General features: G+C 31.7%; 1 protein-coding gene across 4 annotated transcripts in view; it reads right to left on the reverse strand.

The window, feature by feature from the left end:
- The window catches only part of LOC143251878 (uncharacterized), an 80,321-nt gene that overhangs the window by 20,326 nt on the left and 37,758 nt on the right, over positions 1-22,237 (reverse strand). For all 4 annotated transcript variants that reach the window (XM_076503199.1, XM_076503196.1, XM_076503198.1 and 1 more), the window contains exon 2: positions 16,294-16,483. In XM_076503199.1, the coding sequence (XP_076359314.1) occupies positions 16,294-16,483 (190 nt within the window). The remainder of the gene's footprint in view (positions 1-16,293; positions 16,484-22,237) is intronic.

A 22,237-nucleotide genomic window follows, 5' to 3' on the forward strand; every position in this document is an offset into this window, starting at 1 on the left:
AAAAGAGATAAACCTAAGTTTACTTTAAAGTTAGGGTAAGGCAAAACAGAAGAAACTCAAGTTTATGTGATGTATAATATGAAAACAGATTGATACAAACAACAAGAAAGAATAAAACGTGCATTTCACGTTATCAGTCTTCAGTTGAGAGTTAAATAGATGTTTGTGCGCCCTGAAAAACAAAGAAAATGGACTAATGAAGAATATAGGAATGTAAGTTGTTCCTTAGAGAGGTATCTCAGGTAAAAATCAACCCACCTAGCAACGTAACTTCTTTATAAGGCGCAATATCGGAAGACAACAGCTAACTGGAAGATAACGAACGTTCGTACCACACTAAAGTTTGTAATTAACGCTAACAGAAAGAGACTGGATGAGGGTGTATCGAAACACAATTAACACAAATAGATTCAAAATAGTTTGTTTTTTAATAGTATTTACTTGTCTTGAAGTTCTTTATCAAACATCTGAAAGGAAGTAAACAGGTGTATCCGTCCAATAAGAGAGTTCTTCAGTCTCTTTGAGATGTTATATTCAAAGTATATAACGTGTTAAACATACTCCATCCACTCTATTCAGTGTAAATAGTATTATACATACTCTATCTACTGTATTCAGTGTAAATAATGTTATATATACTCTATCTACTGTATTCAGTGTAAATAATGTTATACATACTCTATCTACTTTATTAAGTGTAAATAATGTTATACATACTCTATCTACTGTATTCTGTGTAAAAAATGTAGTGAACATACTCTATCTACTGTATTCAGTGTAAATAATGTGGTAAACATACTCTATCTACTGTATTCAGTGTAGATAATGTGGTAAACATACTCTATCTACTGTATTCAGTGTAGATAATGTTATACATACTTTATCTACTGTATTCAGTGTAAATAATGTTATACATACTCCATCTACTGTATTCAGTGTAAATAATGTTATACATACTCCATCTACTGTATTCAGTGTAAATAATGTTATACATACTTTATCTACTGTATTCAGTGTAAATAATGTGTTAAACATTGTCTATCTAATGTATTCAGTGTAAATAATGTGTTAAACATTGTCTATCTACTGTATTCAGTGTAAATAATGTGTTAAACATTGTCTATCTACTGTATTCAGTGTAAATAATGTGTTAAACATACTCTATCTACTGTATTCAGTGTAAATAATGTTAAACAAGTATATGGTGTAAAACATTACATACTTTAAATTTAGTAGACAGAGTATATGTGAGACATTTTTACTGTGAATACAGCGGATAAAGGATGTTTTACAGATTATTTACACTGAGTATAGTAGATAGATTATGTAAAATATACTTTATGTGTTATATTCGAATTCGACTAGGCCTTTTTGTTCAATAACAGGGCTCTTCAGGCCAGCTGGTATTCAAAGACATTCACGTTGATTGTTTTACTTAGCTCGTGGGGGGAAGTAGACTTCTTTAAAATTTGAATGACAATTCAAATTACTGGCATGTTTTCTCATGGAATGTATCACTAAAAATGGTACATTTTGATCGTATCGGAGGCTATTTTTATGAAACGTGTTTGATACACACATATTTTGAATTTAGGAGGCGCTTTCATTCTCATCAAACCTTTGTCTTTCTGCGAACTCTCGTGTAGTTAGTAAGTTTGGATTAATTCATTGCGGATTTAGTAAAAAAATGTTGAAACTTGTATGTTAAGTTTATGTTCAGAAGCTTTTTAACGTTTCAAGATAACGGTGAAAGAAAGAAAACAATGTAAGTTTTAATACAAACTTTTGAGCAGCAGTTTTTGATACCTGTGAATCATACCGTTGTTTCACATAAACTGGATTAATAGTAGCCATTAGCAGTATAAAAATATCTGGAAAATAAATGAAAAATAACGTCTTGTTTACAGTATTGTTTCTGAAGTCATTAACAAGTTAATACTGTATAAATACTGTATAAGTGAAGAGAATAACTAATTTTAAATGTACAACGTGTTAGCGGTACAGTCGTGTTTATTGGTTAGGCCTACAAATAATGTACAGTGTAGGGACGGTGTCCACTTTCATTTAGAATGTTAAAATCGCAACAACAATTTCTTTTTTTCTTTCTTTCTGTATATATGAAAGAGGAAAGCAAGGAAAGTAAAGCATATTGGAGCCCAAATCTCTGATCAGTTTGTAAAATAAATACTGTTTTTAATTAGAAATTTATAACCTGAGTTGTAAGAACATTGTGAAGTAACTAGATTAACTTGAATTAAATAAATATCACTGAATGAAAGGTAAAACGAAACCCAAGGTAACACATTGATTTAGAGCGTACACAGTCTTGGTTTTGGATTTGGTGTTCTTAAAAAGTATTAGATTTATCACTAATATAATCAGATATAAAAACAACACATTAATTTAGCGCTTTTACAGCATTGTCTTTGTTTTGATGTTATTAAAACTGTTTTCCCGTTTCTTTGTTTTACGCACGTTGAAATGGTAAGCAGCTTTCATTAGCCTCACTGTGAAGATTTAAAAAAAAACCTTTTAATTTGACCAAGTTACCTGCCTTGTTCTGTACAAGAAGAAATGAAACGTATGAAGATATTTATGAGTTAAGAAATCTCCTGTTAACAAAACACGATCTCCAAATGTTGTATGAGATGAAAGTAAATCATCTTTTCATAAAACGTATACACAAATTAGGCCTAGCTACGACGCTTTTCAATAACTTTCAAATAATTTAATTACACCGTTTGAAGTGAGTTCGGTATCAAATCTCAATACTTAGAAGTAAACACATTAGTTTGTGTTTTCAATAATTCTGTTACGCTCATTAAATTTATTGTGTATGTTATTTTTGATTTGGGATATATTCTTTAACGTTACACTACAACATTGAGTCTATATGTAAAAACAGCTGGTATAGATAGAGAAAGCACTATGTAGAGAGGCGAACAATGTTTCGACCTTCTTCGGTCATCATCAGGTTCACAAATAAAGAAAGAGGTAACTGACCGTATATTTGAAAGGGGTTGTGCAGTTGAGTGTAGGAATGTAGAGGGCGTGCTTAGATGTTTGATTATATTTATTAATATAGGTATAAAAGTATTCCTTTGTATTGGTTTATATTGGGCTTGAGTTGTTGTATCAGTAACGCTTCATTAAGTTTGCGAACGTTTATGTTTGTTTCTTTATTTAGTATTTGGGTGTTTTCTATGGTTATGTTGTGTTTATTTGATTAGCAGTGTTCGAAAACGTGACTTTTTGTGTTCTTTGAATCTGGTTTCCATTTTTCTACTTGTTTCTCCAATATAGAAGTCGTGGCATATCACATTGTATTTTATAAATAATGTTGGTGTGGTGTTTGTCAGTGTAGTTTTTACATAGTATAGACCTCAGTTTTGTGCCGGGTTTTTGAATAAATTTGGTATCAACTGGAATGTCATATTTTGTTGCTAATTTTTGCCAAATGTTGGTTATTTGTTTGCTGATGTCAGGAATATATGGTATACAGCAGTATATGGTTGCGTGATTTTTTGATTCGTGAGATATATTTACTTTTGTTGGTTGATTTTGCTTTCTGTTTAGGTGTGTGCGTATAATGTTTTCTACGGTTTGTGGAGGAAACTTATTGATGTTGATGAAGTATTGTTTTATTTTGTCTAATTCATCGTTAATTTTATCTGGTGAGTATGGTTTTATGGCTATATTTATTTGATTTCTTAGTATGTTGAGTTTTTGTTTTGTTTCATGTGCTGAGTCCCAAGGAATGTATAGTCCAGTATGGGTGATTTTTCGGTGGATTTCTGTTTTAAATTGTGTATCGGTTCTTGTAATTTTGATGTTAAGAAATAATATTTGATTGCTTTCTTCCTGTTCACATGTGAAGTTAATGTTGGGATGTACAGAGTTAATGTGATAGAAAAAATTAAGTGAGTGTTCTGTAGATGTGAATCCCGCAATCGTGTCGTCTACATATCTGTACCAGTATAGTGGTGGATGTAATGCTGTGTTAATTGCAACCAACAGAAAGAAAACAACTTCGACAATTCTATTGACATCCAACAGCCAAACTTCCCAGGAAAAATTGAAAATTTATATTTTCCAGAAACACCTAAAACATCTTAAACAATTTTTTCAAAGACTTTTCTCACAAAACCATCAACATAATCTCACAAAACAGAAAACCAAAAAAATAAATATATTTCATAATTACGTGCTTGTCTGAAAGCCGTCTGACTGAAGAACTGTCGAAAATAATCGAATCTTTGTCTTTCGAATGTTTTATAGGTTTTTGTTTTCCTATAAATACAACCGGATTTACAAACCGTATTACAGTAGTGTTGGAAGGAGGGTAAACGCTTGATTAGACATAAATATTTTGTAATAAGAGAATGAAATTATATGGAGCTGCTAAAAACAGTTCAACCGAGGTTGGTCTGGGGGAGCATGTCCCCAGAAAATAATATAATTTACAGTTGCTATATCAATCAAATATGAAAAACTGTGGATTAACAATCCTATCAGTGATTTAGGTAGGATTAAAAACTGTACAGGATTAATAATACTATCAGTGATTTAAGTAGGATTAAAAACTGTACAGGATTAATAATACTATCAGTGGCTTAAGTAGGATTAAAAACTGTACAGGATTAATAATACTATTAGTGATTTAAGTAGGATTAAAAACTGTACAGGATTAATAATACAATCAGTGATTTAAGTAGGATTAAAAACTGTATAGGATTAATAATACAATCAGTGATTTAAGTAGGATTAAAATTGTACATGATTAATACTACTATCAGTGACTTAAGTAGGATTAAAAACTGTACAGGATTAATAATACTATCAGTGATTTAAGTAGGATTAAAAACTGTACAGGATTAATAATACAATCAGTGATTTAAGTAGGATTAAAAACTGTATAGGATCAATAATACTATTAGTGATTTAAGTAGGATTAAAAACTGTACAGGATTAATAATACTATCAGTGATTTAAGTAGGATTAAAAACTGCACAGGATTAATAATACTATCAGTAATTTAAGTAGGATTACAACTGTACAGGATTAATAATACTATCAGTGATTTAAGTAGGATTAAAAACTGTACAGGATTAATAATAATATCAGTGATTTAAGTAGGATTAAAAACTGTACAGGATTAATAATACTATTAGTGATTTAAGTAAGATTAAAATCTGTACAGGATTAAAAATACAATCAGTGATTAAAGTAGGATTAAAACTGCACAGGATTAATAATACAATCAGTGATTTAAGTAGGATTAAAAACTGTACAGGATTAATAATAATATCAGTGATTTAAGTAGGATTAAAACTGTACAGGATTAATAATACTATTAGTGATTTAAGTAAGATTAAAAACTGTACAGGATTAAAAATACAATCAGTGATTTAAGTAGGATTAAAACTGTACAGGATTAATTATACAATCAGTGATTTAAGTAGGATTAAAAACTGTACAGGATTAATAATACAATCAGTGATTTAAGTAGGATTAAAAACAGTAGAGGATTAATAATACTATCAGTGATGTAAGTAGGATTAAAAACTGTACAGGATTAATAATACTATCAGTGACTTAAGTAGGATTAAAACTGTACAGGATTAATAATACAATCAGTGATTTAAGTAGGATTAAAACTGTACAGGATTAATAATACTATGAGTGATGTAAGTAGGATTAAAACTGTACAGGATTAATAATACTATCAGTGATGTAAGTAGGATTAAAACTGTACAGGATTAATAATACTATCAGTGATGTAAGTAGGATTAAAAACTGTACATGATTAATAATACTATCAGTGATTTAAGTAGGATTAAAACTGTACAGGATTAATAATACAATCAGTGACTTAAGTAGGGTTAAAACTGTACAGGATTAATAATACTATGAGTGATGTAAGTAGGATTAAAACTGTACAGGATTAATAATACTATCAGTGATGTAAGTAGGATTAAAAACTGTACATGATTAATAATACTATCAGTGATGTAAGTAGGATTAAAAACTGTACATGATTAATAATACTATCAGTGATTTAAGTAGGATTAAAACTGTACAGGATTAATAATACTATCAGTGATTTAAGTAGGATTAAAACTGTACAGGATTAATAATACTATCAGTGATTTAAGTAGGATTAAAACTGTACAGGATTAATAATACTATCAGTGATTTAAGTAGGATAAAACTGTACAGGATTAATAATACTATCAGTGATTTAAGTAGGATTAAAACTGTGTACAGTGATTAGGATTAAAACTGTACAGGATTAATAATATCAGTGATTTAAGTAGGATTAAAACTGTACAGGATTAATAATACTATCAGTGATTTAAGTAGGATTAAAACTGTACAGGATTAATAATACAATCAGTGATTTAAGTAGGATTAAAACTGTACAGGATTAATAATACAATCAGTGATTTAAGTAGGATTAAAAACTGTACAGGATTAATAATACTATCAGTGATTTAAGTAGGATTAAAACTGTACAGGATTAATAATACTATCAGTGATTTAAGTAGGATTAAAACTGTACAGGATTAATAATACTATCAGTGATTTAAGTAGGATTAAAACTGTACAGGATTAATAATAGTGATTTAAGTAGGATTGATTAATAATACAATCAGTGATTTAAGTAGGATTAAAACTGTACAGGATTAATAATACTATCAGTGATTTAAGTAGGATTAAAACTGTACAGGATTAATAATACTATCAGTGATGTAAGTAGGATTAAAACTGTACAGGATTAATAATACTATCAGTGATTTTAAGTAGGATTAAAACTGTACAGGATTAATAATACTATCAGTGATTTAAGTAGGATTAAAACTGTACAGGATTAATAATACTATCAGTGATTTAAGTAGGATTAAAACTGTACAGGATTAATAATACTATCAGTGATTTAAGTAGGATTAAAACTGTACAGGATTAATAATACTATCAGTGATTTAAGTAGGATTAAAACTGTACAGGATTAATAATACTATCAGTGATTTAAGTAGGATTAAAACTGTACAGGATTAATAATACTATCAGTGATTTAAGTAGGATTAAAACTGTACAGGATTAATAATACTATCAGTGATTTAAGTAGGATTAAAAAACTGTACAGGATTAATAATAAAATCAGTGATTTAAGTAGGATTAAAACTGTACAGGATTAATAATACTATCAGTGATTTAAGTAGGATTAAAACTGTACAGGATTAATAATACTATCAGTGATTTAAGTAGGATTAAAACTGTACAGGATTAATAATACTATCAGTGATTTAAGTAGGATTAAAACTGTACAGGATTAATAATACTATCAGTGATTTAAGTAGGATTAAAACTGTACAGGATTAATAATACTATCAGTGATTTAAGTAGGATTAAAACTGTACAGGATTAATAATACTATCAGTGATTTAAGTAGGATTAAAACTGTACAGGATTAATAATACTATCAGTGATTTAAGTAGGATTAAAACTGTACAGGATTAATAATACTATCAGTGATTTAAGTAGGATTAAAACTGTACAGGATTAATAATACTATAGTGATTTAAGTAGGATTAAAACTGTACAGGATTAATAATACTATCAGTGATTTAAGTAGGATTAAAACTGTACAGGATTAATAATACTATCAGTGATTTAAGTAGGATTAGGAAAAACTGTACAGGATTAATAATACTATCAGTGATTTAAGTAGGATTAAAACTGTACAGGATTAATAATACTATCAGTGATTTAAGTAGGATTAAAACTGTACAGGATTAATAATACTATCAGTGATTTAAGTAGGATTAAAACTGTACAGGATTAATAATACTATCAGTGATGTAAGTAGGATTAAAACTGTACAGGATTAATAATACTATCAGTGATTTAAGTAGGATTAAAACTGTACAGTAGTGGAGTTTAAAACTGTACAGGATTAATAATACTATCAGTGATTTAAGTAGGATTAAAACTGTACAGGATTAATAATACTATCAGTGATTTAAGTAGGATTAAAACTGTACAGGATTAATAATACTATCAGTGATTTAAGTAGGATTAAAACTGTACAGGATTAATAATACTATCAGTGATTTAAGTAGGATTAAAACTGTACAGGATTAATAATACTATCAGTGATTTAAGTAGGATTAAAACTGTACAGGATTAATAATACTATCAGTGATTTAAGTAGGATTAAAACTGTACAGGATTAATAATACTATCAGTGATTTAAGTAGGATTAAAACTGTACAGGATTAATAATACTATCAGTGATTTAAGTAGGATTAAAACTGTACAGGATTAATAATACTATCAGTGATTTAAGTAGGATTAAAACTGTACAGGATTCAGTGATAATAAAACTGTACTAATCAGTGATTTAAGTAGGATTAAAACTGTACAGGATTAATAATACTATCAGTGATTTAAGTAGGATTAAAACTGTACAGGATTAATAATACTATCAGTGATTTAAGTAGGATTAAAACTGTACAGGATTAATAATACTATCAGTGATTTAAGTAGGATTAAAACTGTACAGGATTAATAATACTATCAGTGATTTAAGTAGGATTAAAACTGTACAGGATTAATAATACTATCAGTGATTTAAGTAGGATTAAAACTGTACAGGATTAATAATACTATCAGTGATTTAAGTAGGATTAAAACTGTACAGGATTAATAATACTATCAGTGATTTAAGTAGGATTAAAACTGTACAGGATTAATAATACTATCAGTGATTTAAGTAGGATTAAAACTGTACAGGATTAATAATACTATCAGTGATTTAAGTAGGATTAAAACTGTACAGGATTAATAATACTATCAGTGATTTAAGTAGGATTTAAAACTGTACAGGATTAATAATACTATCAGTGATTTAAGTAGGATTAAAACTGTACAGGATTAATAATACTATCAGTGATTTAAGTAGGATTAAAACTGTACAGGATTAATAATACTATCAGTGATTTAAGTAGGATTAAAACTGTACAGGATTAATAATACTATCAGTGATTTAAGTAGGATTAAAACTGTACAGGATTAATAATACTATCAGTGATTTAAGTAGGATTAAAACTGTACAGGATTAATAATACTATCAGTGATTTAAGTAGGATTAAAACTGTACAGGATTAATAATACTATCAGTGATTTAAGTAGGATTAAAACTGTACAGGATTAATAATACTATCAGTGATTTAAGTAGGATTAAAAACTGTACAGTGATTTAAGTAGGATTAAACCTGGATTAATAATACTATCAGTGATTTAAGTAGGATTAAAACTGTACAGGATTAATAATACTATCAGTGATTTAAGTAGGATTAAAACTGTACAGGATTAATAATACTATCAGTGATTTAAGTAGGATTAAAACTGTACAGGATTAATAATACTATCAGTGATTTAAGTAGGATTAAAACTGTACAGGATTAATAATACTATCAGTGATTTAAGTAGGATTAATAAAACTGTACAGGATTAATAATACTATCAGTGATTTAAGTAGGATTAAAACTGTACAGGATTAATAATACTATCAGTGATTTAAGTAGGATTAAAACTGTACAGGATTAATAATACTATCAGTGATTTAAGTAGGATTAAAACTGTACAGGATTAATAATACTATCAGTGATTTAAGTAGGATTAAAACTGTACAGGATTAATAATACTATCAGTGATTTAAGTAGGATTAAAAAACTGTACAGTGATTTAAGTAGGATTAATAATACTATCAGTGATTTAAGTAGGATTAAAACTGTACAGGATTAATAATACTATCAGTGACTTAAGTAGGATAAAACTGTACAGGATTAATAATACTATCAGTGATTTAAGTAGGATTAAAACTGTACAGGATTAATAATACTATCAGTGATTTAAGTAGGATTAAAAACTGTACAGGATTAATAATACTATCAGTGATTTAAGTAGGATTAAAAACTGTACAGGATTAATAATACTATCAGTGATTTAAGTAGGATTAAAACTGTACAGGATTAATAATACTATCAGTGATTTAAGTAGGATTAAAACTGTACAGGATTAATAATACTATCAGTGATTTAAGTAGGATTAAAAACTGTACAGGATTAATAATACTATCAGTGATTTAAGTAGGATTAAAACTGTACAGGATTAATAATACTATCAGTGATTTAAGTAGGATTAAAAACTGTACAGGATTAATAATACTATCAGTGATTTAAGTAGGATTAAAACTGTACAGGATTAATAATACTATCAGTGATTTAAGTAGGATTAAAACTGTACAGGATTAATAATACTATCAGTGATTTAAGTAGGATTAAAACTGTACAGGATTAATAATACTATCAGTGATGTAAGTAGGATTAAAAACTGTACAGGATTAATAATACTATCAGTGACTTAAGTAGGATTAAAAACTGTACAGGATTAATAATACTATCAGTGATTTAAGTAGGATTAAAAACTGTACAGGATTAATAATACTATCAGTGATGTAAGTAGGATTAAAAACTGTACAGGATTAATAATACTATCAGTGATGTAAGTAGGATTAAAAACTGTACAGGATTAATAATACTATTAGTGATTTTAGTAGGATTAAAACTGTACAGGATTAATAATATTATGAATGGTTTTAAGTATAACAGGATTAACAAGCAATGCATGTTTAGTTTAAAGGTTGGTTTTAGAAGACTTGTTGAAAAGACATTATAAAGTTAATCCTACATTATTCTTGCTGAGTTATTTTAATACACGCGTTCAAACTGTAGTTGTAAACCACAAGTAGAAATGCTTCGCTCAAGTATCCTGATAAACTAATACATTTTAGAAAGGAAACGTAAGGTTATTAGATAATTATTAGAACAACATCGTTAGCCAGTGGCAGAGAGCCAACAGTTTCGTGTCTTTTCCTTTTATTACCTATTTGACAGAATGGAGATAATTATCACCAGAATACATATATTACATCACGTTCTGTAAAGGTATATGTAAAATATATTGTAAAAAAAAAACTGTAATAAATAGTAGGATTAATAGAAATATCGACAATATTTCTTCTTACGGTGTGTGAGCTTTATATCAACTGATGGAAAGAAGGAAGTCACAAAGTTACATATCAACTGATGGAAAGGAGGAAGTCACAAAGTTACATATCAACTGATGGAAAGAAGGAAGTCACAAAGTTACATATCAACTGATGGAAAGAAGGATGCCACAAAGTTACATATCAACTGATGGAAAGAAGGATGCCACAAAGTTACATATCAACTGATGGAAAGAAGGATGTCACAAAGTTACATATCAACTGATGGAAAGAAGGAAGTCACAAAGTTACATATCAACTGATGGAAAGAAGGATGCCACAAAGTTACATATCAACTGATGGAAAGAAGGAAGTCACAAAGTTACATATCAACTGATGGAAAGAAGGAAGTCACAAAGTTACATATCAACTGATGGAAAGAAGGATGCCAGAAAGTTACATATCAACTGATGGGAAGAAGGAAGTCACAAAATTACATATCAACTGATGCAAAGAAGGAAGTCTCAAAGTTACATATCAACTGACGGGAAGAAGGATGTCAGAAAGTTACATATCAACTGATGGAAAGAAGGAAGTGAAAATTACATATCAACTGATGGAAAGAAGGAAGTGAAAATTACATATCAACTGATGGAAAGGAGGAAGTCACATATCAACTGATGGAAAGAAGGATGTCACAAAGTTACATATCAACTGATGGAAAGAAGGAAGTCACAAAGTTACATATGAACTGATGGAAAGAAGGAAGTCACAAAGTTACATATCAACTAATGGAAAGAAGGAAGTCACAAAGTTACATATCAACTGATGGAAAGAAGGAAGTCACAAAGTTACATATCAACTGATGGAAAGAAGAAAGTCACAAAATTAGATATCAACTGAATGTCTTTACTATGAGGTGCTACGAAAACGAAGTCGTCACTGCGAAAACTAATGTAACACGTTCTGGGAAGTAACACCTTTCTGTAAAACAGCACTTAGAACGGTAACATCTATAGTCAACGCTTCTCTATAGTGACAACTTGAACATTTACACTTATAAACCGCCATAGAATATTTAGTTTGATCCTATATTTCCAATAGCATCTTTGTATCTACTGGTCTCTCCATTGTTTGGATTACCTTTGTACAGTCTTACTGAGTTCACCGGGTAAAATGCATCTGAAACATAGTCTTATATTTTCAAAGTATTTTTTTTGTCAAACGTAGAGTTTTATAATGAGAAACGTTTTATGCGTAAAGATAAAAGACATAGGAATGACTCTGTTTTGAATTTCGCGCAAAGTTACAAGAGGGCTATCTGCAGTAGCCATTCCTAATTTAACAGCATACGACTAGAGGAAAGGCAGGTAGTCGTCACCACCCACCGCCAACACTTGAGCTGCTCATTTACCAACGAATAGTGGAATTGATCGTCACTTAATAAGCCTCTCCCCGGTTGAAAGGACGAACATGTTTGATGTGACGGAGATTCGAGCCGTGACTCTCAGATTGCAAGTCGAGCGCCCTAACCACCTGGCCATGCCGTGCCCGGAATGACACTAATTTAATAAAATTGATGGTAATGTTATATTCATGTTAGTCTGACTATAATGGTGGATTACAAACCTTGAATCCTCAGACCATTATAACTTTGTCGGACTGCGAATATGAGAGTCCATGGCTTGGGTCCCTTTGCCATAAAATAATGTTTCCTTACTTGAAGCCATAGGTAAGTTATTTAAGGATGACGGTAAAATTACATTATTTGAATAGAATAACCCAATAGTCGGCGGTGGGTACTTTCGACAATCTGCCTTCCATCTTGTCTGTCAAATCAAGTGTTGGATCATAATAACAGTAACTGTGTTAGTATTTCACGGTATGATAGTTTTATGTGAACATAACCTATAAATCAACACCAGCTGAGTTGTTATATTACTTGTAAGATGGAAAGATAAGAAACAAGTTAGGAATGGGGCTTCACGTGAACTCCATATAATGGTTTATCAGTCAGTCGTTATTTGTTTTTCTTTTGCTTTGTTTAACACATGTATAATGAGTTTTATTTATGTCGTGTCCTCATAGTTGGTTCAGCGGTAAGCTTGATAGCTTATAATGCTGAAATTTGGGATTCGATCCTTTCTGTGTGAGTTGTGCAGTTGATTCTTTGTGCATCTTTGGCTCAAAGCAAACAAAGCATTTGTGTCATTATAACATATATTACAGTTAATTTTAATGTGTCACTATAACATATATTACATAAACTTTTAATGTGCCATTGTAACATAAATTACAGATACTATTACTGTTATTATAACATATATTACAGTTAATTTTAATGTGTCACTATAACATGTATTACATAAACTTTTAATGTGCCATTGTAACATAAATTACAGATACTATTACTGTTATTATAACATACATTACAGCTAATTTTAATGTGTCACTATAAAAAATATTCATATACTTTTAATGAGTCATTATAACATATATAACAGTTAATTTTAATGTGTCACTATAACATATATTACAGTTAATTTTAATGTGTCACTATAACATATATTACATATACTTTTAATGTGTCATTGTAACATATATTACAGTTAATATTAATGTGTCATTGTAACATATATTACAGTTAATATTAATGTGTAATCATAACATACATTACAATTAATATTAATGTATCATCATAACATACATTACAGTTAATATTAATGTGTCATCATAACATACATTACAGTTAATATTAATGTGTCATCATAACATACATTACAGTTAATATTAATGTGTTATTATAACATACATTACAGTTAATATTATTGTGTTATTATAACATACATTACAGTTAATATTAATGTGTCATCATAACATACATTACAGTTAATATTAATGTATCATCATAACATACATTACAGTTAACATTAATGTGTCATCATAACATACATTACAGTTAACATTAATGTGTCATCATAACATACATTACAGTTAACATTAATGTGTCATCATAACATACATTACATATACTTTTCATGCCTCAGAACTCTCAGTGTTAAACAACATAATCTAATAAATGGTTAACCTTAACCTGTGAAGGATTTATCTTTAGTTTTTGTACAGGTTTTCAGTGATTAGAACTTGAATCTGTAGAGAATTTCTCTACTGAATGGTTATACAGGATGCATACTGCTTGGCAAACATATTTTACAATTCATACATAACATGAACACTTCATCTATGTCTGAGTGTAAAAAACGGCCGACCATGTGATGTGCCAGGGTTCTGTAAGTACCACGTGGATACATCATGGTTAGTTAACAAAATAACGGATCACAGCAATGATCGAATCTAGTTTGAGCGCCGCTATCAAAGATCGTTTCTTTGATAACTGTTCAAAGATATTTATAAATAGGACCTGTGAGGAGTGGAACTCGAAAAAAAGAACCATAGTATTGAAACAGTACATTGTTAACAACTCCTGGTGAGTGATTGAGGAAGGACAGTCGACGAATGAATGCCACAACTTTATTATTTAACAGTAAGAACACAGGTTCGAATCCTGTTTTCTGCAGCCACAAAAAAAATTGTTTTCATCAGTTTCCTTAAGATGACGGCAGACTTGTAACCCAAAAGGACGAAAGAAAACTTAATGACTGGATAATAATAATAATAACCCAACAAATTAATAACAGTTAGATTTAGTAACCGTGAAAATGATTGGTATCTAATTAACACCATCTTACTGTAGCGAACACACACACGTAAAACACTTTGGTATGTATGAATGAAAACAAAGCTAACGGGAAGTTTGCATATTAAGAATAATTAATTATTGTCGCTTTTGTTGATGACTTAGTTTCTTTGTTGTTAAAAACTACCCAACGGGCTGTCTATGCTGCGCTCATCACAAGTATCGAAACCTGGTTTGTATTGTTATAAGCCTCAACACTTCACTGAGACACTGAAAAGCGCGTCGTTTTAGTAAATAAAATGTGTGTTACTTAATATTCCTAAATAAGATTAGGTAACTCAACCTAATAAATAAACACATCGAACATCGGATTTGTATTTATGGAAATACAAAAAACCCAGAAATCAACTTTAAAAAATTGCTGTTAAAATCTTCCCTGAGTACTTTGTGAATTAGTGTGGGATATTGGCTTCAAAAAAGTGGTCTAACGTATCGAACAGGAGATCCGAGAGTCTTCGTTTTGGTACCTAATCTCGCGGTCACACTTCGCACGATCAGCTAAGGGTGTGTTAAAAAAGTAACAATCAATTTCATTATTCAGTTAATACTAGCATTTTGAGACAGCGGGTGCTGTCGTCTTGTTTCCTCCCTTTGGTCCCTTGTTCAAAATTAGATATGACTATGTGTGAACCATAGAAATGTGACCTAGCTAGCCATTCTTGGTGTGAAATGTGACCTAGTTAGCCATTCTTGGTGTGAAATGTGACCTAGTTAGCCATTCTTGGTGTGAAATGTGACCTAGCTAGCCATTCTTGGTGTGAAATGTGACCTAGTTAGCCATTCTTGGTGTAAAGTGTTGTTGAAGTCAACAAACGAACCTAACATATTCAGGCACGAGGTAGAAACATTTCGGTCAAAGAAGGTCTACCTTCCTAAAGTTCTTGGAATACCGGGTTTGTTCAAGTGGGGTCTCGATGGGTCATTAGTAAAGTTATGGAATTACCAGGCTAAATTCTGAGGTTCGATTCCCTGTAGTAGACATTGTGCAGGCAGCCTATTGTGTAGTTTTCTACTACACAATAACAACAACATATTAAGGTAGAAAACACATTTCTGGCATGGTCTGATTGCTACGGCACTCGACTCGTAATCTGCGAGTTCGAATCTCCTCACAGGATATGATGGCCTTTTCAGCAGTGAAGGCAATATAAAGTTACGGTCAATCACACATTTCGTTGGTAAATGAGTAGCCTAAGAGTTGGCGGTGGATGATGTTGACGAGCTACCTTCCTTCTGATTTACAACTTCTAAATTAAGAACGCCTAATGCGGGTAGCCCTCGAGTAGCTTTGCGCGAAATTGGACACATAGAAATAAATGAACAATATGTAATATGCAGGTGACTTATTATTAAAGAAGTAATTTCGAGACATATAATGTTGAATCTCAGAAGAACATGGTAACTAAGTTACACAGTAATAGCTCAATAGAAAAAAAAACCGGTAAAATTAAACAAAAGTAATATTTTTTTATTAATTTCTTACTCTGTTGAATATTGCTGGAAACTAAAGCTTTCCTCAATCCCGTAGGTCCATAAGTCCTTTTCAGGTTATTTACTGCTTCCGTTGTTCCATAATACGTCTGATAGAATTGATGATAGGAACTTGGAGTATCAGTTTTGTCCTCTTCATAAGAATGTCCAGAGCCGCCATCTGGTGGCCAGTTAGTGTTTACCTAGTGAATTAGTAAGAAGGTATTTTAGTTCAAATTTCTAAAGCTAATGGGAATGAAGTCCATAAGCTATATTACACACAGTAAGAGCTAACGTGCCTAATAGGCTTATACCTTTATAGCGCCCTCTATATGTTATATCATAACGATTTTTAATACGCGAATTGGCTAGTTGAATGGCGACGGCAGCTGATGTACAGTCACTGTGGAATGGAATATATAAGAATTAGGTTTTGACGCTGCTTGGTGTTTTGTAGATTGTGTGGTTTCATAGAAAACCAACTGATGTTTGGAAAGGCGTGTAACAGCCCTTTCCAACGTAAAATATTCATACACTCAGATCATAAAGACATTTTCAGATCGAAGATTTACAATTTTCAAGGTATGTAATTTCTTGTAGTTAATGACACTGGAAAACAGAGGAATGTGGCTTAGCTTGGGGTACCAGAACCATCTAGAAAGAGATTTGCACCAAGTCGTATCCCAGTCACTGTAAGAAAAGTGCGACGTTTTGTAACAGGTGAGAATCCATGAGCATAAAGATGAGTGGTAGAAGTCATCCACGCCAGGCAAATATTCATAACGTAATCAAGAAGGACCTGTGACTAGAAAAGTAACACAAGTCACGTGTACATGAGTTGCTTCTACAACATACCTATAAAAGCGCCGTACCTCAAGCAATCAGAGAATGAAATGGGTTTTCATGCTTCTCTCTGTTAAGACGAAACGATTGGTCGCCACACGCAGGGCCTGTGAACTTGGGTGAAACCTTCGAAGGGACTAGTAGAAATCCATCGTTTTCGTACACTACATGAATACGGAAAGCGTAATGGGAGTTGTGGCATGTGCTATTGATATGACAAACCATACAACGAAGCCGTTTGTCATTTAAATTACGTTGTAGGGCTATTGTCAAGAGAAGGCATCAGACAGTGTATGACCGGACATGACGACATGGGTTATAACAGCAGGCTTGAAAATGGTATGATTATAACCTACTCAAAGTTGGTAAACACACACACGTTAATATCAGGAATTATTACGTATGCAAATATAATTTTATTTGCTTAAATTATTCATACATTTATAAATATATATTTAATCGACCATTTTATTTTCACATGTTCACAAGAGACTTGAGATTTATTCTCACTCTAGTTAAGCCATAGAAACATAAACACTAGACCAGGGTGTTTCACACGAAATGTTTGCGAGTCACAGAATACCAATGTATGGTATTATCAACAACTCTTTACTTTGTTAATGACTAAACAAAATTACTTTTATTATTGTAACGAAGACATGAGGCCCGGCATAGCCAAGCGTGTTAAGGCGTGCGACTCGTAATCTGAGGGTCACGGGTTCGCATCCCGGTCGCGCCAAACATGCTCGCCCTTTCAGCCGTGGGGGCGTTATAATGTTACGGTCAATCCCCCTATTCGTTAGTAAAAGAGTAGCCCAAGAGTTGGCGGTGGGTGGTGATGACTAGTTGCCTTCCCTCTAGTCTTACACTGCTAAATTAGGGACGGCTAGCACAGATAGCCCTCGAGTAGCTTTGTGCGAAATTCAAAACAAACAAACAAACAAACAAACAAAACGAAGACATGAAGCACGTGGTGCACATGAGAACGGTGATTTCAGAAAACAGGAGTAACACTTTCTCTCGTCGGTTATCGGAACTTACTTCATTGAAGAAACTACAAATAAAGCATATGCTGGTGTTAGGAATAGCAACCCAATGACAAATTTAAAAGAAGCGTGGACCAAGACCAGTTAGAGGTCTCTGTTAAGTACCTAATGGTGCACTAAAGACCTGAATATATATTTTTAAAACATATCTTAAACTTTTCAAGGACTTTATCAATAAAAACTATCTCCTGAAAGTTGTGAGAATTATCTCACCGGAAGTACTTGAATATCACGTGGCCCTTCACGTGGAGATGGATTCTCTGGTAAATGTTTTATGGTATCCGGAGTAAACGTCTGAGAAGTGGAAACCTTTGTAACGAGTGAAACCATTACTAGATCGTTCAGTCTATGGTAGACTGTGTTTTCTCTTATATCATTTTAGTTTGTTTACGTATTTCTAACTTAAGATGGAAGATTCTTTGTTTACGTATTACTAACTTAAGGGCCTGTCATGGCCAAGCGCGTAAGGCGTGCGACACGTAATCCGAGGGTCGCGGGTTCGCGCCCGCGTCGCGCTAAACATGCTCGCCCTCCCAGCCGTGGGGGCGTATAATGTGACGGTCAATCCCACTATTCGTTGGTAAAAGAGTAGCCCAAGAGTTGGCGGTGGATGGTGATGACTAGCTGCCTTCCCTCTAGTCTTACACTGCTAAAATAGGGACGGCTAGCAAAGATAGCCCTCGAGTAGCTTTGTGCGAAATTCCAAAACAAGCATACTAACTTAAGATGGAAGATTCTTTGTTTGTTTACGTATTATTAATTTAGGATGGAAGATTGTTTGTTTACGTAGTACTAATTTAAGATGGAGGATTCTTTTAATAAAGGCAGCTGTTGAGTTGCGATATTCATTTAATCGAAATGCTTGATAGAGATTTGCTTCTGTGAAAATAACCAAATAACAAAAGGATATATTTGTTAAACCAGCGGTATGTCTGTGTAATTACACTGTTGGAAACGGGGTTTTGGTATTTGTGGTGGGCAGATCACAGATAGCCCATTGTGTAGCTTTGTGCCTAATTATAAACAAACATGAAACCAGTATTTGACTAACTGACGCGAATAATACATTTTATTAGCAGTTACGCGTGATCCACTCCATACGCATTTCATGATTAATAGAAAATAAATTACCAACTAACGAATAGGGAATAATTCTCCTCATTAGACCAAAGAAAACAGTCTGTTTTACTTGTTTCATTATGTAATTAGAACACAGTCTGTTTAACTTGTTTCGTTATGTAACTAGAACACAGTCTGTTTTACTTGTTTCATTATGTAATTAGAACACAGTATGTTTAACTTGTTTCGTTATGTAATTAGAACACAGTCTGTTTAACTTGTTTCGTTATGTAATTAGAACACAGTCTGTTTTACTTGTTTCGTTATGTAATTAGAACACAGTCTGTTTTACTTGTTTCGTTATGTAATTAGAACACAGTCTGTTTAACTTGTTTCATTATGTAATTAGAACACAGTCTGTTTAACTTGTTTCGTTATGTAATTAGAACACAATCTGTTTTACTTGTTTCGTTATGTAATTAGAACACAGTCTGTTTAACTTGTTTCGTTATGTAATTAGAACACAGTCTGTTTAACTTGTTTCGTTATGTAATTAGAACACAGTCTGTTTCACTTGTTTTAATTATGTAATTAGAACACAGTCTGTTTTACTTGTTTCGTTAAATAATTAGAACACAGTCTGTTTCACTTGTTTCATTATGTAATTAGAACACAGTCTGTTTCACTTGTTTCGTTATGTAATTAGAACACAGTCTGTTTTACTTGTTTCGTTATGTAATTAGAACACAGTCTGTTTCACTTGTTTCATTATGTAATTAGAACACAGTCTGTTTCACTTGTTTCATTATGTAATTAGAACACAGTCTGTTTTACTTGTTTCATTATGTAATTAGAACACAGTCTGTTCACAAACACACCACTAGGGGGCATTTGAAACGTCGGATGAGATCCCCAACATTTTCGTTCGAATATAAAAAAGAAAGTGGAAGGGGATTCATAAATTTCTTGATCTTACCTGGAGAAATTTCTTGATTTTGTAGTTTTGACCTTAAGAACAAACGAACACTAAAATCAAACTGATAAAAAGTGTATTTTACTAACATAATATAGTTTACACCATATACTCATTGTTTAATATATTTCACACAATAACAACCATTACTTAATGCATTTCACATCATAATAGTCATTTACTCAATGTAGTTCACACGTTTGTTACTTAATCTAGTTAACACCATAACAGTCATTACTTAATGTGGTTCACACCATAACAGTCGTTAATTAATCTAGTTCACACCATAACAGTCGTTACTTAATGTCGTTCACACAATAACAGTCTTTACTTGATGTGGTTCACACCATAACAGTCTTTACTTAATGTCGTTCACACCATAACAGCCTTTACTTGATGTGGTGCACACCATAACAGTCGTTACATAATGTCGTTCACACCATAACAGTCTTTACTTGATTTGGTTCACACCATAACAGACGTTACTTAATGTCGTTCACACCATAACAGTCTTTACTTGATGTGGTTCACACCATAACAGTTGTCACTTAATGTGGTTCACACCATAACAGTCGTTAATTAATCTAGTTTACACCATAACAGTCATTACGTAATGTGGTTCACACCATAACAGTCGTTACTTAATGTCGTTCAAACCATAACAGTCGTTACTTAATGTGGTTCACACCATAACAGTCTTTACTTAATGTGGTTCACACCATAACAGTTGTTACTTAATGTGGTTCACACCATAACAGTCATTACTTAATGTGGTTCACACCATAACGTTCATTACTTAATCAAGTTCATACCATAACAGTCGTTACTTAATGTGGTTCACACCATAACAGTCGTTAATTAATCTAGTTCACACCATAACAGTCATTACTTAATGTGGTTCACACCATAACGTTCGTTACTTAATCAAGTTCATACCATAACAGTCGTTACTTAATGTGGTTCATACCATAACAGTCTTTACTTAATGCCGTTCACTCCATAATAGTCGTTACTTAATGTGGTTCACACCATAACAGTCGTTAATTAATCTAGTTAACACCATAACAGTCATTACTTAATGTGGTTCACACCATAACAGTCGTTAATTAATCTAGTTAACACCATAACAGTCATTACTTAATGTGGTTCACACCATAACAGTCTTTACTTAATGTGGTTCACACCATAACAGTCATTATTTAATTTTTTTCACACCATAAGTCCTTTTAAATTCAGTTCACACGACTTAAAACAGCATTTTAACCAACACAATATTTGTCGCATCCCAACCTGCCTGGAGATCCATAGTATTCAGCAGCACCAGATATACCATTAGAACTATCACCATGACATTCTCTTCTCATAAATGTCTTTCATAATTTATTGTGCTTTGTGTATCGTAAAAAATAGTTACTTCCGTATTTAATGTTTCGGAAAAACAATTTTAAAAAAAATCCACTTTATAAAACCGACATTTTATGGCTTAACTACACAGTATAAAATAAAGTTAGGCCTAGTTTCTTAAACTGGTCCACTTTATGAAACCGACATTTTATGGCTTAACTACACAGTATAAAATAAAGTTAGGCCTAGTTTCTTAAACTGGTCCACTTTATAAAACCGACATTTTATGGCTTAACTACACAGTATAAAATAAAGTTAGGCCTAGTTTCTTAAACTGGTCCACTTTATAAAACCGACATTTTATGGCTTAACTACACAGTATAAAATAAAGTTAGGCCTAGTTTCTTAAACTGGCGCATGATTCCAAGAAGTCGGAGAAACAAATCTTTCCCAAACACTGTAGTTTTAATCAAGTTGGTTTCAGTATTTAGCCTAACCATCCGCTAAAGACAATACTTGATAATCTAGTATTTTTCAAATACACAAGTACATTAGAAAACAATAATTTATTTTCGTATTTATTTACTTACTTGAACTTCGGAGAGTATTGTATCGATTGAAATATATAACTTTAAATTTCAAGAAGAAATTCTACTACAAAATATAATAATACGAAAACCAACTCACTAATC

Source organism: Tachypleus tridentatus, chromosome 6 (genome assembly GCF_004210375.1).
Source record: "Tachypleus tridentatus isolate NWPU-2018 chromosome 6, ASM421037v1, whole genome shotgun sequence".
NCBI classification, from domain to species: Eukaryota; Metazoa; Arthropoda; class Merostomata; order Xiphosura; family Limulidae; genus Tachypleus; species Tachypleus tridentatus.